Here is a 17,206-nt window from a genome sequence, read left to right as displayed (position 1 = left end):
CCAAGCGTGCAATGCAGAGAACCTCGGGGGCGGCTCAGACTGTGCCCTGGTTCCCTCCCTGACGTTGCAGGATCCCTGACCCAGTTGAGACAGCTGTAAACCTGCCTCAAGCGTCACGCCAGCCATCAGCCTGGGCCATCTGCCTGGGTGGCCATGCTGCTTCCTGCCCCTCCCTCTCTGGGCATGATCCCTGCAGGCCTGGGCCAGGCCGATGCGTGGCCCCGTCCGCCCTCCTGTCCTGACCTCTCCTGCTGCGGGCGGATGTCCTCCAGCAGGTCTTGGTGCTCCGCTAGCAGCTGCTGGGCTGAGGCCACGTCCGCCACCACCTCCTTGCTGTGCAGCTGAGCCCGGATGCTGCCTGCCCACAGCAGCAATTGCCGGCTCTCCTGCAGGAAGCTCTGCCGGGCCCGGGCCTGCGCCTGGGCCTGGGCCTGCTGGGCCGCTTGCCCCTGCACTTGCTTCAGCAGCCCTTGCAGCATCTTCACCTGTTCTTGCAGGGGCCGGCTCTCTTCGGGGCCTGACTCCTCCACCCTGGAAGACAGGGCCCACTGCACACTCAGCGCCGTCCTGGGCATGCTTAGGGCATGTACCTTCCTCCCAGGCCCCTGTTGCCCCGGAGAAAGTGATGGCGACTCTGAACTCCCACCTCACCCTTGACCTAGGGGCAGCAAGAGCATGTGGCTCTTCCTGTACCCATGAGCATTTTCTCAGGCCGATGGTTCCCCCATCTTTGCTCCAGCCCTTCAGACAAGCACATCCTGCCCATCCCAATTTCTGTCCCTTCCTCATTCTGTAACTGGGCTCAGGCCCGCCCCCTCTGCCTGCACTGCCTCCCCGTGCACTGTCACCATACCCAGCCCAGGCCGTACTCTGAGGCCACCCTTTGGAGGTGGTGGATTGTCCCCTCCAGCACTGGGAGCTTCTGCTGGGCCAGGGGCAGGACGTGGTGGCTGCCCTCTGGGCTCCCCAGCTCCAGGCCTTCCAGCCTCAGTATCAGGTCCCGCAGCTGGACCTGTGCGGATCCACACTCCTGCAGAAAACTGCTCACGCGCGTGATCTGCACCAGCTGCCTTTCCTTCTCCTCCTTCAGGGCCTCCAGCTGCCCCCACCTGGGCAGGGGCACAGGGCAAGTGTCCATCACAGGGAGGCCTCTCTTTCCATCCTGGGGCCTCGGCGAGAGGCTCACTCATGTAGAAGCCACCAGGCCAGCCATGTCCATGCCCTCTCCTCCTTGTCTCTGACAAGCCCAGCCCCTGCACCATCGCCCTGCCCTCTCTCCTCATTCTTACCTCTGGCTCAGTTCTTCGTGCAGTTGTTGGATTTTCGTGGCATCCCCAGGACATTTCTGCTTCAGTTGCTTAGCAGCGCTGCCGACCTCAGCCCAGCGGCCCTTTCCCACAGCCAGGGCAGTGAGGAAGTTCTGGGGAGAAGGAGGATCCAGGCCTCTAAGGGAGCTTTTTCATTTCCCACACTCTGCTCAAGACTACACATGACCTCTGGCATGCTCTCTGCTAGAGATGTTCAAGCAGCTGTCCTTGGGAAGGACAAGGGCTGGGTGGGCCTCAGAATTCAAGGCAATGCCCTCAGTGCCCCCTCCCAGACAGGACCACAGATAATGTGGAGCACTGAGGCACAGGAGTGAATGACAGGGAGGCAGGAGAGGGGGAGAAGGACAGGCATACGGAGTGGGGCAGGGTCAAGTGTCCAAGACTCCCCTCATCATTGAGGGGCTGTACCTCATATTTGAGTTGTGAGGCCACCAAGTTGTCAGCCTGTGGCTGCAGAATTTGGAAGAGCACAGCCTGGTCCTCCAGCCAGGACTGGAGCTCTCCACAGGAGCTGTAGAAGGCAAACAGGAGCACCACCTCCTCCAACCGGGCCCTGCGGAGCTGAGGAGAGGGGCCCCGGGAGCAGGGTGAGGGCTGATGCTCCCTGCAGGGTCCTCAGAGCAGGCCGAGGGGCTGCTCCACCCACCTGGCTGCAGAGCCCAGGGCTAGGCAAGAGTCTCTCCCCTTTCCCCACTTTGCTCTCTGCTTCTCCACGTTCAAGTCTCAGCTTAAATATCCTCCCCTCAGAGACACCGTCTGTGGTAGTTTGGAGCTGTTATGTACCCCAGAAAAGGCCATGTTCTTTTAATCCATCCCTTGGGGGCAGACCTATTGTGGGTGGGACCTTTTGATTAGATTGTTTCAGTTGAGATGTGACCCTGCCCATTCAAGGTGGGTCTTATTCCTTTACTGGAGTCCTTTATGAGAGGATAAAAGGCCTAGACATTTGGAGAGAGTAGACACAGAAATGCCCCAGAGATGCTAAGAGAGGACCCACAGATGCTCAGAGAGCAGGCCACTAAAATCAGAAGCTGAAAGCAACGGAACCCAGGAGCAAAGGACCAGCAGACTTTGCCATGTGCCTTGCTATCTGACAGAGGAACCCTGGATGCCAGCAGCCTTTCTTCAGAGAAGGTATCAGTTCTGTTGATGTCTTAATTTGGACATTTTCATGGCCTCAGAGCTATAAATTTGCAAGTTAATAAATCCCTGTTATAAAAGCCAATCTATTTTGGTATATTGCATTTTGGCAGCTTTAGCAAACTGGAACACCATCCCTGACCTGCACATCTGCCCTGGGCTCCCCTCATGTGCTCCCATCACACCTGCATCCACCCAGGGACTCGTGTGACATGTCCACCATGACGTGAGCTCCTTGAGGACAAGGGAGTGTGTCCAGCCACTGCACTGTGCCCTGGGCTCCGGCACAGGGTCTAGCTCAGAGTAGGTGCTCACTGAAAGTTTCTCCAGCAAGGGGCCCTACCTCTGCCAGGGCCTGCAGGCCCTCATAGTCCTGCCTCAAGCTGTCCTGTGTCTGCAGGATGGTGTTGGGATCAAAGTCAGGGTCAGGCTCAACCGGCAGGGTCACTTCCTGGGGGCCCCAGGGGCCAGAGTGGCTGGAAGCTTCCCAGCAAGCCTGGGCCCCCTGGTTCCTTGGGCCTTCCCCCGGGGGGCTCAGGGCAGGAACCACCTGTGCCGACAGAAGGCAGCATGTCCTGGGGGCTCCCAGCAGCCCAAACAGCAGAAGCCCTGGCAGGCTGGGGCCAGCAGCTGTACCTGGGGCACCTTGGCTGGGCAGCTCTCCGAGTCCCTCAACTCCTGGGTGTCAGGGCCCGTCTGGTGCACCAGCTCCAGGGCCCTCCCTGGGAGGCTGGTGAAGTGCAAACCTGTGAAAGAACAGGTTCTGAGAGAGCTCAGGTCCCACTTCCTTCTCCACCCAGCAGCTCACCAGTGGGGGTGGAAGCATAACTGAGAATTAAGAATTAACAAATAATTACGATGACTGAATCTGATACAGATGCTTTTCTGACTTTCTCACATATTGTAAAATGGAGAAAGGGAAATGCCCGAGGTTGCTGAACTGTGGCCCAGTTCAATAATGATTGTATAATGATATAGTCTTTATCTTGTGATTGTGAAAACCTCATGACTGGCCCGGCTTATACCCCCTCATCCTGTTTCACAACTTTAGAGTTTTATGATCACTAAAGACAGTCCCTAATGTTTATTAATGAAGGAACTTGAGTCACCCCAGGATTAACCCTCCCAAATTCCTAAACTATCTTACTAGCACATAATCAATCTGTGCATGCTCCATAATTAGGTCATCTCTAACCTCATCATCTTGAGCCATTGTGCTCATCATCCTAAAACCTGCCTATCTTTTGATACTAGAAAACTACCAGAGTTTCCGAAGTTCAGGGGCACAGATTCTTGGGCCAGTAGGCCACCTGGTCTCCTGTTTTGTGATTAGCAATAAACTCCTTCTTTCTTTGAAACCCCAGTGTCTCGGGAATTGGCCATTTGAGTGCTTCAGGAGGAAAACCCCCCACTTTTGCTTGGCATCTTATCACTTAGTGCTCCCCTGTGCCTGGTCCTGTGCGAGCTAGTGAGCCGTGACCATCTCAGGCCTGTAAAGTTCACAGACCTGGAGCAATTGGGACATTATCCAAGACTGTCTATAGATAGGCAGGATATACACTGGGCAAAATAAATACTATGGGTGTCTGGGGGAAAAAAAAGGCCAGAACAGTCTGGGACAGTTGGGAAAGGTTCCAATGACAAAGTGTGGCTTTGACGGGCCTTGCCAGAGGAGCATTTGCAGGGCAGGATTGTGAAGTGGCTCTGGTGGCAGGTGCTGGGACAGTGGGGCTGCAGAGAGCACAGGCTGGGGCTCCCCACCCAGGATGGACATGTACCTGCTCTCCCTCCCACAGCCTCTGCCCTGAGCAAGGAGCAGACTGCTCAGGGTTGGGATGAGGGGACTGGAGAGGAAAAGGCACAGAGAAAGACTAGAAAAGGGAAGGAAACAAAACAGTATGAAGGGGGAGAAAGAAGACTCAGAGAATGCTGGGCAGGACGAGGCCTAAGTGAGCATCTCAGCTCATCTCAGCCTGTCCTCCTGTGGCAGCCTGGTGGCAGGGAGCTCTCCCCGACTAGCAGCCTGGTCTAGCTTTGCGTGGCACTAAGTACCTCCTTCTTCGGAGCCCAAACCGCCCTCCCCTTAACTTGTTTCCTTCAGTCCTTGGATGCCCTAGAGAGCCACACAGATTAAGTTCAAACCTTTTGCTCATAACATCCTGTTAAGGCTCCCATGTTGGATGTAGACAAGTTGTCAAGGACATCATGATACAGCACTGTATCTCCCTACAGAAAGGGGAGACAAAGCCTCTCGGGAGCCACAACCCTGCTCGTGTACCTTGGTAGCAGAAGAGCATCTGGACGTGGGGGCGTGAGGGCTGGCTGCCCAGTGCTGCCCAGATTTGGGTCTCATGCTGGGGTCTCCCAGTTGCATCCCCATCAACCCTGCTCCAGCCTTCTGGGAGCTCCCCCTGTATGGAGAATGGAAAGTTTTGCTCAGCTGCCAAAGCAACCTCCACGCCCAGCCACGGGGTACCTCTCCACCCCCAACCCAGCATTATTAGGCAAAGCAAGGGCCTGACAATGCCAGGGGTCAGGCCTAATCACTCCAGCAATGCCAGCACCAGTGGGCAGGAGAGGAAGAAAAGAAGGGTAAGGAACCTGCCATTCATTCAATTAAATAATCAATTCAAACAAGAAAAGGAAAATACCCATGGAACATGAAGAAAACAATATTATAGTCCTATAATAAAAGCATTACGTGTTTATATAACATAAGGGCTAGGAATGAAGTATCATAGATACCCAGTATAGGATGGGGTAGAAACAGTTCAGACGGGGAGTGGGGGGTCTCCAGCAGGCATAACTGCATGACCCTGAGCAGGAATTTGGCCTCTCTGATCATTAACTAACTCATCTGCGAAGTGAGGAGGCTGCAGCAGACAACTGCTAACATACTGTGGATCTATATCCAAAACTCATTTATTATGGAGTCCAGGGAATATATACAAAAGAAAAAGGAGCGATTGATTTAGGCTAAGTTAGAACCATCAACCCTTCCGACCTGGGAGGGACGTGAGGTGCCGCACAATTAGGCTGGGACCAGAACCCCGTGCTCCTGTCTCCTGACATCTCTGCCAGGCCACCTCCCTCCAGGCGGCCTCCGGAACAGAGGACCTGAGCTGCAGCTCACAGGGTGGATGGGACTCTGGTCGGAAAGGAGGGTCAGGAATGTGGAGGAGAGGTTCCTGGGCAGGCAGAAGCTGGTGTGGCAAACAGGGATTCTAGATTGAAGGCTGAGCTTCCTTGGGGAAGGGGTGGAGGGGCCAAAGGTGGGTGTAGGCTCTGAGGGCCCTCTTTTACACATCTTGAGTTACATGACTTCTTAAAGGGGGCTGTGAACCATTATAGGGTGGGGCCACATTGCCAGGACCCTATATGTATTTTTTAAAAACTGGGGGAAGGGTTTCAGAAAGCAGTCTGGTAAAGAGAGATAGATCCCGTCATAACTCCCCACCCCCACCCCCACCCCCGCAATCCACAACAGCCAAGTCAGAAGAGTGAGCCAAACCTTTCAGAACATTGGAATGGAAACAGGGCTTGGGGTGAAGGGTGGCTTTGGAACTGGGGACATTCCTGGAGGACTCTGATTGATGGCTTGAAACTGTGGGGCCAAGCAAGCCAAGCCAACTGTGCTTGTGATGACCTCAATACATGTGGGCAGACCTGTCCTACTAACCCTGGGCCGGGTCAGCAGGTGAGAAGCTGCTGAGGATGGTGGGGGAGCATACCCAAGCCCAGGTTAAAGCCACGACCTTGGCGTCAGGGAACACAAAGACCTTCCCATTTTCGCCCTGGTCCAGTGGGGACAGAGCACGGGAGGCGGGTGCACAGCGCATGGACCTAACTGTAAGCATTTGGCCTGGGAAGCCCTTCCCGTTCTCTGCCTTCCCCCTCCCGGTGGCCGCCCCGTGCCCGGTCCCAGCACTCACCGAGAGCGATGCCCGGGCCGCGGCCGCCCGCGCCTGTTCCTCCAGCCGCTGCACCTCCGCGGCGAAGGCGCGCAGGGCGCGCTCCAGCTGCCGGTGGCGCCGCATCAGGGCCTCGGCGCCAGCCTGGTCCTGCCCGCAGGACGCGCCCTCCAGCAGGGGCCGCTGCTCGCGCAGCCACGAGGCCGCATCCGCCGCGTCCGCGAAGTACTGCGGGACGGGGTGCTGGGCTAGGCGCGGGCTGGACCCCGCACGCCCCGTCCTGCCCGCCCGGCCCCGCGCGCGCGCCCCGGTACCTGCTTGACCAGCAGCGCCGCCTGGAGCCGCTCGCCCAGCCCCGCCGTCCGGGCCCGGAGCAGCTGCCACGCGCCCTTCACGGCCTCGGCCAGCTCCCCGGGATCCGGCTGCGTCTGGGGCCTGCGGGCGCCGAGGTCGCGCCCCCTCCGCACGAGATCCGCGCACACGGCTTGGTGGCGGCGGATCTCGGCTTCCACTGCCTAGCGGAGGGCAGCGCGGGGAGGTGGGTGAAGGAAAGGGAGAGGGGAGGCGGCGGGGATCCCGGGAGGGGCAGGCGGGGAGATGGGGCCGGCAGGGTCAGAGGGTAGCAGGCACCTTGAGTTTCTGCAGGGCGGCTGAGATCTGGCTGAGTTCCCGGGCCAGGGCCGCACTTTCCACCAGCTGCCTGTGTTCCCTCAAGCAGGATTCCTCCTCCTCACAGTTACTCAGGAAGTCTGCGTGCTGCAGGGCCTGCTCCAGGAGGGCCCGCCTGAGGGACAGAATGGCCACTGCCAGGCTGGGGGAGCTTGGGATGTGTGTGTGTGTGGGTCCCCATCAGGGGACAGACACTCCCTCTTAGACAGGATTTTTCATTTCTGTGGACGACTTAAGAGGTGAGACAGAAGCCTTGGGGCTGAGGATAAGTCTGGAGAAGTTGCCAGCACAGCAGTATTCTAAACCTGGGGCAGGAAATTACTTGGGTGACAGGAAAGTTTTGGAGGAAGGTAGAGAAGATGGGGTGGGGCTTACCGGGCCCTGATAAGGGACACCAGGTTCTGATGGAGCTGGGTCAGCCCCTGGGCCTTGGCCTGCAGCCCTGCCACACTGGGGTCCTCTGAGGAGTCCAGCTCTGCGGTCTGATGGACAAGATGGCTCACACGAGCTCCCTGGGCGGAGACCTGTGCCTCCAACAGGTCATGCCTCTGCAGCAGCTCCACCACCTCTGCCAGCTGCTGCCCGCAGGCTGTGGAGCTGGCCGGCACCTGGCCAGAGATGAACGGTCATGGCAGCCACCAAGGGTGCTGGGTGCCCTTGAGTGCCAGCACTTGGGAAGCTCCCGCACCCTGCTGTATTCCCCGGGGACCTGCTGATCCCGGGCCCACCTGGAGCTCCCGGAGCTGGTGGGAGGCAGCCTCCACCTCCTGCAGCAGGCTCAGCACAGCCTGCCTGCTGGCCATCTGCTTCCTCTGCCCTTGGAGACGCTGCAGGAGCCTCTCCCAGCGCTGGCTGATCTCCATTTGCCTGGAGGATGGGGGAATAAGGTGTTCTTCTATGGGCTGGGGCTGGGAAGCTACCTGAGTGATCCCAGCCGGAGCTCCCTGGATGGGGCAGTTGGGGCAGTGTGTCCTGTTCTTAGACACAGGCAGAGAAGCGAGAAGGAGGCCCTTGGGTCTTCAGGGCCTCCCTGTCCTCCTTTGTAGTCCCCACTTCAGTTGATAGCAACTCCATCCTTCCAGGTGCCCAGACTAAAGCTTTGATTCCTCACCTGTTCACCCCCCTGGACACCTTCCCCCATCACCTCCATACTGCTTGTTCACCTCAGCCAAGACCAGCCTCCATGCTATTTTTCAAACATGCCAGGCACGCACCCAACTTGGAACTCTGTACTTGCCATTCCCTCTGCCTAGAATAGTCCTTCCCGCATATCTCCTTGGCCACCTCCCTCACTTCTTTGTGGCCTTTACTCAAAATTCAGCTTCCCACTGAAGCCCCCACCACCACCTTAGCCACCAGGTACCTGCCCCTCCTTACCAGGACACCTCATATTCCCCTATCCAGCTTTAATTTTTAATCACTACCTCACACACTCTATATTTCCCTTGTCTGTTTTCCTTAGTAGGGCAGGGTTTTTTGTTTGTCGTTTCACTGCTAAATCCTCAGCACCTAGAATAGTGCTTGGGACATAGTGGATACTCAATAAATAAATAAATACTTGTTCAATGAATGAATTAATGACAGGCTACCTCGAAAAGAAAATGCTTTACCAAAGGGATGAATTTCAGATAGTGGAATTTCAGGCATCCATGGGAATTTCAGGCATCAGTTTTTAAAGGGAGCCCCTGAACCCATAAATCATCTCTTTCCTCTGAGGCCAGGAATGGGCAGGTTTTAAGGATGGGGGAGTGGCAGGAAAGCCTTGGCTTGTGAGGACAACTCATGTGCCCAGGGCTCACCTGTGAGCCACATCTACCCAGCTGTGGTACTGCTCCTGCTGGAGGATGTCCGTGATCTCGGCCAGGGCCTGGAAGCGCCCTTCCTGGGGCAGGATGCCAGCCTCCAGCATGCCCAGCCTCTGGGCGGCTGCCTGCACCATGGCGAGGCTGGCTGGCAGGGCTCCGGCCTGGCCCAGCACCTGCTCCGTGTCCATCAGGAAGCTCTCCCGGAGCGCCGCCTTGTGCTGGAAGCGCCGGGCCAGGGTTTCCAGCCGTTCCAGCTGCAATAGTCGTTGCTGCAGGGCCTGGCTCCGTGCAGCCTCTGCCTGCTCCAGCCCTGCCCAGCGCTGGGAGAGCTCTGCAGGGCTCAGGCCCTCGGGAGGCAGGAAGGGTCTGCGATTCTGAGCTCGGAGCGCCGTCTGCAGCCGGAAGAGCAGGGCCTCAGTGGCCCCTCGCTGCTGCAGCCGCGGTGGCTTCTCCTGGGTGCGGAAGGAGGCAAAGGCTGCCAGTAGCTGGCGCATGGCAGGGAGTGAGTCTGGGAAATCTCGTGCCTCCAGCTGCACCTGCTGCTCTGCAATCCAGCGTAGCAGGTCGGCCACCAGCCGCTCATACTGGGTCTGCAGCTCCTCTGCCTCATGGACCTGAAGCAGGATCTGGTGGAGGGCACGAGAAAGGGGTGAGGGTGGCACCTCGGACAAGCCCTGGGATGGAGGCACTGCCCTTTTGGATGCTGAGTGCCAGCCAGAGTTGCCCAAGATGGGCTATACCTCCCTCTCTCAGCTGAGGGTGCACTAAGATGGGGGTTACCCCCCAGTTCCCAGAGAAGTAGGTCTACCCACATTGTATACTCAGGCCCCTCTTGATGTTTCTGGGGAGAGACTGTGTCCTGCCTTCTTGCATCTTCTTTTACCCCATTTGGCCTCATCTCTGGGGGTCAAGGCCCTTTAGGCTGCTCTTCTTGTTCTGGGTCTCCTTTCCCTGCCCCTGAGGCCCCCACTCCCCTGAACAAGCTCAGAGTCCTTGACCTGCACCCCCCCCCCCCACTCCCCCAGCAACCCCATCTGAGACACCAATCCTGAGAACAGCTCTCCTGGGCCTCCGCCTCTGCCGTTGTGTCCAGCGGGCAAGAAAGCCCCCCAGAAAATGGACTCAGTATCCCCTGCCCAGCAGAGCCTCCACTTTGCCTGTCCTGGCAGACTCCTAGCTCTCCCAGTCCTAAGTCTTCTACAGCCGTTTAATCCTGTAGGAGCCAAGAGTCTGAGAATGGGGTTTGGGGTGGGGGTGGGGCACTGCCTGCCTGGCATCCCCGTGTGCCGGGCACTGAGCTGGGCCCCCTGCTTATGCCCCCAGGACACCCACAGTGGGCTTCTGTTATCCAGGACAGGCTAAAGGGCTGAGGCAGGCTTCAATCCCAAGTCTGTGTGACTCCGGAGCCCGTGCTCCCGCCACTTTGCCTCGATGCCCTGTGACATCTGTCCCCCCCTTCTCAACAACCTTCGTGAGTCTCTTCTGGACGGTCTGGCCCTGGTGTAGGCGGGAGAAGAGGTGGTAGAAGAGTGAGATGTAGGTCATGATGGAGCGCTCGTCGGGCTGAGGGGCCGCCACGTCCTCGGGGTCCAGCAGCTGAGCCACACCCAGCTCCCGCTCGGCCATGCGGAAAGCCAAATCCAGGTTGTGCAGCGGGTGCTCCGGGCGCAGGGAGCTGTAGTCGATCAGATCTGGCCTGGGCAAGAAACACGGAGGGCTCTTCACCAGCAGAATTGCTTTGTTTTAAGTGGACTTTTAAAAAATGCAAACACCTCCTACTGGTCACTTGTGCCTTACTGTGAAATAGTTTATCAGCCATCAGCCTAGGCAGTTACCTGAGACCTTGGCCAAAGGAAGAGGCCCCGGCTAGAGGAAAGGAGGGTTAATTTGGCTCAGTGGCCAGAGCCTGTGGGTAGGGGAGAGAGACTTCACAAGGGCAGGAGGCTTGGCAGGGCCGGGGCTGTGAGTAGAAGCCAGGGGTGCAGGAAGTGGAGAAAAGCAGGGGTCATGTTGTTCCCTGGGATAGTAATCAGGGTCTCAGGTGTCAGTTCTCTCTACCTCTTGCCCTCTTGCCCTCCTTCACATTGGCCTCACCTTCTTTTGGGGCCCAGGGTCCAGAGGGGACATGGGAGAATGGTCAGGTTGAGAACACAGGCCCCTAAGGGACCCAACCCCTGGAGGAGCTGGCTCAGCCTCTGGGAAACAGGCTGAGGGACGGCGCTGGGTGCCCCCAACTCCCACACACCTGTGGGCATGGATGAGGGCACAGAAGCCGAGCCCGTCGCTCCAGCTGCGGGAGAAGTCAGCGATGTGCACGCTGGCGTAGCTGGCTGTCTTCCGCTGGCACCACATTAGCAGGGCCTCCTTGGCAGACAGCAGGGCGGCACTGGCCCCAAATTCTTCCTGGCAGGACAGGGGAGCAGGGTGACCATGTGGGGGCAGGGTGGGAAGGTGAGAGGCCCTGCAGGGTGTGGGGAGGCAGGCTGGGGGGTACCCTGCTCCTGTCCCATCTGGAGGCCAGGTGCTGATTCTGTTTTTTTCAGAGCATCTGTTTCTGCCAGATTCCATTCATGATGGGGCAGGGATTGGGGGTGAGAGAGAAAGACTGTCCTTCCAAAGCAGCAGGGCACCTGAAAGCTGTCACCTCAGGGCAGCTGGCTTTGCAGTTGCAACGGTGACAGCAGTAACAGTGGCTCCCATTTGTTGCGTGCTCCTGTGGGCCTCGCAGAGTTGAGGCCGGCTTGACGGCTTGCTGCCACTGTCACCATCACTGCGGGCCTTCTGGAAAGCAGGTGCAGTGCCCCCCTCCCCCCAGTCACTCTCAACACCCCACAACCCTGTGACATAGGTGCTGTCATGATTTACACTCCACAGATGACAACAGGAGGTTGTCCCCTGTCGGGAAGCTGCCCAGGGTCCCCCAGCAGACAAGGGGAGGGGCTGGGCTGGACACAAGAACACCAGAGAGAGAGGGACAGTCCAGTCACCTGCTCTCTGCCTCGTGGGGCTGCCTGAGGGCAAGGGCCAGCACAGCTGCTTCCGGCTGGGAAAGGACTCATTCATGTCTGGTTTCGGCTTCCTTTCCCTGATGTTTCTCTTGTTGATAATTTCCCTTATTCTGCCCCTCGTGGTTCCCATCTGCCTCCCCTCACTTCTTTTCTCTTCCACTCATGTCTTTCCTCCTCCTTCCTTCCTTCTACTCCTTTCCATCTGCCTCCCAGTCCTACTCCCCTTCCTTCAGTGGTGCCCACCTTCCACCTCCTCCCCGTCACTCCCTCACCCCCCGGGACCCCACCTCTCCTTTCTCCTCTCCCTTTCTCCTCCTCTCTGATCCTCTCCTGTGTACTCCCCTCTTCCACCAGTTCCTGGTTTTGAACTCAAAATGTCAAACCAGCACAGGTGCATTTCTTCCCCTGCTCTTTGGGCCCTGAGCTTGGGTAGGAAGGCTGTGTGGACCCCGGCCCAGGCAGAGGGAGGTGAGCCCCCGGGCCCTGGAGCGTGTTGTGCCATTGCAGGGCTGGCTGCAGGCACCCGGAGTGGCTGGGCGAGGCTGGCAGGCATGGAGTCCGGGTCTGAGCACGTGAGGGAGCTGGGTGGGATTGAGATCACGCCTGAGGTGGCTGTGGATGAGCAGAGCCAGCAGGGAGGACGGTGGACTGGCCAGTCAGGGGCAAGGGCTGCAGGGACACCTGAAACTGGCTCGGGGGCAGGGGAGCGTAGCTGCGTGAATGGGCTTTAGGGCAGTTAGAAATCCATCCATCCATTCATTCAGTAAATATCTGGGAGCACCCACCACGTGCTAGGGTCCAGGGCTGCAGACAAAGGCTCTCAAAGGAGCTCACAGTCAAGGGGTCTCCCAGACATGAGCCAAATTTATGCTTCTTTTCATCAGGGTTTCATAGGTTTCCAGGTTGACTTTCCTCACCCACCAGAATCCAGTTTTAGGTAGTGTTTTGGAAACCATGAAACTATGGAAATGGATAATAATAAGGTCTTTATCTCTCTCTTCCATCCATTTGTGAGGGAAGCAAAAGGTGAACTGGAGGGAGAAGGGGGACCACGAAGGAAGTCCTGTGTCTTTGATCTGCAGGGTCTATTCTGGGATTTTGTGAACCTCCAGGGCTGGGATTCTGTCTACAACAATTAATTTCCCCCAACAGCACATTAAGGAGGAATGAAAGTTGCGGGGTTTCAGTGCCAAGCAGGGGACAAGACTTCAGTTGTGACAGGCAGGGGCTGGCCAGTCACCTCGACCCCCTCCCTAGTGAGGGTCTCCTCCCAGGCCAGCTCGAAGCCCACAGTCCTAGGGCTCCCTTCAGCGAATTGCAGGATCGCTGACAATTTGAGCTCTTCACCTGTGGTTGAAGAGTGAGTGTTTATTTTGTGGATACCAAGGATCAGCTGTGGGTATAAAAGTCGGGTGGAACTGCCTGCGGTGAGGCCAGGGCTGGGCTGGGGTGGGTCACCGGGGGCCAGGGGCTGAGACGTACCCTGTCCAAGGTGATGTGGGAAATCTGGAAACGCAGAATGACGACCCAGATGAGTCCCAGGATGTGTGTCTGGTCTCCGTCCACAATGTTCTCGGGCCCGATCAGGGGAATTGGCACCTGTGGGCATGGTTGGTTGGACCAGAGAGGACTCAGAGCACCCGAGGGTCCAGGGGACAAGGCTGCTGGAGGGAGGGGCCCTGGAGTCCAGCCTGCCCCAGCCAGGAGGCTCCCAAGGGCGATGTGGGAGATGCTTTCTGAGCGGCTGGGTCTTTAGCCTCGAGCCCACCCAGGTGACGCCTCAAACTAGTGAACCAGGCTGGAGCACTCCAGTGGGAGGACTCCCTGTGCATGGGCTACAGGCAAACCCAGGCCGCAGTTGCCTCATATGTACAACGGAGACAAGGATGTCATCTCCACAGGACTACATATCTAAGTGAGATGCTGTACATCGAGGCTTTAAGGGGTGCCCCTCTGACAAGGGCCATGGGCTCAGACAAGTGCCCCCCAAGTTCCTGGAGGGGAGATGGCTGTCTCCCAAGGGTCTCATCCTGGGGACATTCTCTTGGCTGGCAGCTTTTTTCCTCTGGCAAAGACTTAGGAGCTTGGGGACTGTGGTCTCCCCTTCCTTTTGCTCTGGATTCTTCTCTCCTGGGCTTTTCTCCAGACAACAGGGCCCCGGGGGCTCTCCATGACCTCCCTTCCAGGACATAAGTGATAGGCTCCCACACTCAGGTGCAGCCCAGTCCACTCCAGCTCCGTGAATTCACAGCCTCCAGGAATGGCCAGGTATGGCTCAGTGCCCAAGCCCAGGAGCCCTGCCTTCTTGATTCTTAGTTCTTAATATAAACGATGCCTGCACACCCCCCTGACACTGGCCACAGGGGGTCCTCCATGGCCCTGATGTCCCTCCCTCCTTTGGTGTGTCCCTTTCTTGCAGGTGACTCTGACCCCCTCCTGCTTGCCGAGGCCCCTCCCCCTGCCATCTGGCCTGGCTTCTCCAAGGCAGACCCTGCCCCCTCCCCTCCGCTGCCTGGCTCAGCATCCGGGGCTCTTCCCTAGTTTCCTACCCTCCGCCTGCCTCCCCCAGCCCCACATCCAGGGCTCTGCTGGCCAGTTCACCATGGATCTTGCCTGGTAAATAATTCTGGGCATTTGTTGCCTCATTTTTTAATTGAGATGGTTAAGAGAACACTAACATTCTTTCAGCTTTAAAATCCTGCAATTCTCTTATCACAGACCAAAGCATATTTCAGTCCCAATAGGGATGATACTTCTCCTGCTTTAGCCAGATGGGTGCACCCCAAGTTAGGAGCAGGCCTTGCTCCCTGTACCTCTATCCCCTGTCTGATCTTCCGTTATCCAGGCCCCAGATCCTCTGCTTTCCCTGTAGCTCAGTCCAGGAAAGATGCTCCAGCATTCAGCCTGCCCACTGCCTGCCCCGGCCCCTCAGCCCAGAGCTCTCTCCCTGGTGCCCACCTTGGCCCGGAGGAAGGCCAGAGCCCGGCTGTTGTTCTCCAGGAAGTGCACGCGCAGGCGGCCCCGGCTGGGGGGTGGCAGGGCCTCCCCTGAGATGAGCTCCAGCAGCCGCAATAGCTGGGTGCCGTCGCCCAGCTCTGTGTACAGGTTCTGGATTTTCATGCCCACCTGGGGGAGCAGACGGGGGGAGATACAGGGTCAGCCCAGCCTCCCCTGTCTGCCCCATCCCAGGACCTGGCAGCTGCCTCGGAGGAAGGAGCACTGGCCTCAGCTCTGCCAGGTGGGCTCACAGCCTGCCCCCGAGGGAGCTGCGGTGGAGGGAGGGGCGGGCCGTGGGGTGCACCTGCCCGTCCTCACCCGGCCGTGCTGGAAGACGTTGTTGATCCAGTTGGTGAAGGTCTTCTCCTGCATCCGCATGTGCTGGGCCTGCAGCTTGCGAACGTGACCCATCTCGTACGCGGAGTCCATGGTGGGACCCACCCTAGGGGAGCCGTCCTGTGGGCGATGCGGCTGAGCCTCCTGCTACAGGCATTGGGTGGCCCCAACGTGCTGCCGGGGGGCGTGGGGCTGACCTGCCATCAGCCCTGCAGCCTGCTGCAGCTCTCCCCAAGCCTGGAGATCTTGGGCTGATGGAGGTTTGGGAGGAGAGGAGACACTGAGGACCTCCAGAGCCCTGCTGCCAGAGGTCCCCCCGGGCCACAGTGATCAGCCGCTGCTCCCTGGGGTGAATAGGAGAGGGGGAAGGAAAGCAGGAGATGGCTCACCTGGGGCATCCTGGCCCTGGGGAGGAGGCTCGGCTGCACGGATGGAGATGGCAGCTCACAGGGGCTGTGCTGGGAGGGAGAGGGACATCAGGAGAGGCTGAGGCTGGAGCTGGGGCCTGGCCCCGGACCTCCCCTTGAGCCGGCGTGCCAGGGGCGGGGGCACACAGACTGGCATTGTCCTCCAGCCTGCCGCAGGGCGGGGCCCAGACTGGGAGGGGGTGGCCAAGGAATGCCCTGGGCCCACTCCTCGAGGATCTCCTGCTTCGTCAGCCCCCTGGGTCCAGCTCACCATCAGGTGGGGGTCCTGGCTCACAGGATGCAGAAGTCCATGGGCTGGTTTCGTGTGGGCTTGGGTGAAAGCACCTGGGGATGCTGCAGTCTGGGTAAAAGGCACCGAGGGGCGGGCCAGTCAGAGCCTGGTTGGAAGACTCTGGGACCCCCTTCCGAACGTGAGATGGCCCTTCAACACCTCTGTAGGGGCCTCTTTGGGACTCCCCACAGATGCAGGGATGGGAAGGAGCTCTCGTCTGACCCTGGACAGCACCCCAGATGGGAGGGAAGCATCAGATCCTGGGCTGGGCAGAGGCTGGGCTTTCCAGGCCCATCTAGCCTGGGGCTGAAGGGGGCTCCCTCTGGGAAGGGGTCACCCAGAGCTGCAAAGACTGTGGAGATAACAGTCTCCTCCAAAACCAGGGACACAGCATTAACACTTTGGGGCTCACAGTGAGGCACCCAGCACTTGTACCCCTCCTGGAGCTGGCTGTGGACTGGGGCAGGGAGGTAGGGGGTGCAGAGGAAGTAGGGGGCTCCTCTCCCTCCCTCCCTGCACAGCCTTGCATGCCAGAGGGAAAGCGTGTTCTAATTCTGGTGGTTTCACAGACCTTTCTGACTAAACTCGGAGTCACGGTTCCGGGTTTGGGGTGTGTCTGTGGGCGCATCTACCCAGCAGCCCCGGACACTGGAAGAGGAGATGCTGGGGACACTCCTCAGGGGCACGCCACTGACAGCCCAGGCCAGTGAGAAGAGCGGCTGCTGCAGCCTGCCCCGTGAGCTGGGCCGGAGCCAAATGACACCTGCAGCCCCTGGGCCCGTGGTTGAGAGTGAGCAGGATGCTGAGAGGTGTGGTGCTCTTAGGGTGAGGAGACAGCACCCTGCGTGTGAGGGGAGCTTCCTCCCCTTTTCTTTCCCTGCAGGATCCCTCCTGCCACTGGCTGGCTTCTGGGTGCTCTGGATGAGCCCTAACTCCTTCCTCATTAACAGCCACCCAAGGCTGCCGTGGGGCTTCCAGTGGCTCAGCGGTCCTCTCTCCCAGCCCTTCTACCTCTATGGCCCCTGCAGGACCTCATTGCCCTTCCCCTAACTGGCCATCCTGCCTTCACTGTGGCCTACGCATGGCCATGCAACTCATCTTCTAAAAGCACAGCTCTGCTCATACCCCTGAAGACTCCTCATTGCCTGCTGAAGAAAGTCCAGACTCCTCAGACCCTTGTTCAAAGCCCTCCAGTTACCCAACCAGGCTCATCTCCCCCTACTTACCCCAGGATGCTCCCCACAGTATATTCTCCATTTCACAGAAAGAACAAAGCTTTCTTGCATCGTGCCTGGGCTTCAGCTACTCTCTTG

At 58.4% G+C, this 17,206-nt stretch overlaps 1 protein-coding gene across 1 annotated transcript in view; it reads right to left on the bottom strand.

Annotated features, from left to right (window-relative positions):
* Positions 1–15,287, bottom strand: part of SPTBN5 (spectrin beta, non-erythrocytic 5) — a 46,679-nt gene extending 31,392 nt beyond the window's left edge. Inside the window, 18 exon segments of the mRNA XM_037835102.1 lie at positions 244–531; positions 870–1,109; positions 1,290–1,420; positions 1,737–1,889; positions 2,812–3,018; positions 3,105–3,214; positions 4,747–4,879; positions 6,401–6,607; positions 6,694–6,894; positions 7,010–7,163; positions 7,424–7,656; positions 7,777–7,915; positions 8,848–9,479; positions 10,321–10,549; positions 11,099–11,256; positions 13,344–13,460; positions 14,820–14,987; positions 15,177–15,287. Of these exon segments, the coding sequence (XP_037691030.1) occupies positions 244–531; positions 870–1,109; positions 1,290–1,420; positions 1,737–1,889; positions 2,812–3,018; positions 3,105–3,214; positions 4,747–4,879; positions 6,401–6,607; positions 6,694–6,894; positions 7,010–7,163; positions 7,424–7,656; positions 7,777–7,915; positions 8,848–9,479; positions 10,321–10,549; positions 11,099–11,256; positions 13,344–13,460; positions 14,820–14,987; positions 15,177–15,287 (3,611 nt within the window).
* Between the last annotated feature and the right edge of the window lie 1,919 nt (positions 15,288–17,206).

Source organism: Choloepus didactylus, chromosome 4 (assembly GCF_015220235.1).
Source record: "Choloepus didactylus isolate mChoDid1 chromosome 4, mChoDid1.pri, whole genome shotgun sequence".
Classification (NCBI taxonomy): Eukaryota; Metazoa; Chordata; class Mammalia; order Pilosa; family Megalonychidae; genus Choloepus; species Choloepus didactylus.
Note: the sequence above shows the minus strand (reverse complement) of the source record. Positions and strands in the feature narration are given on the sequence as shown.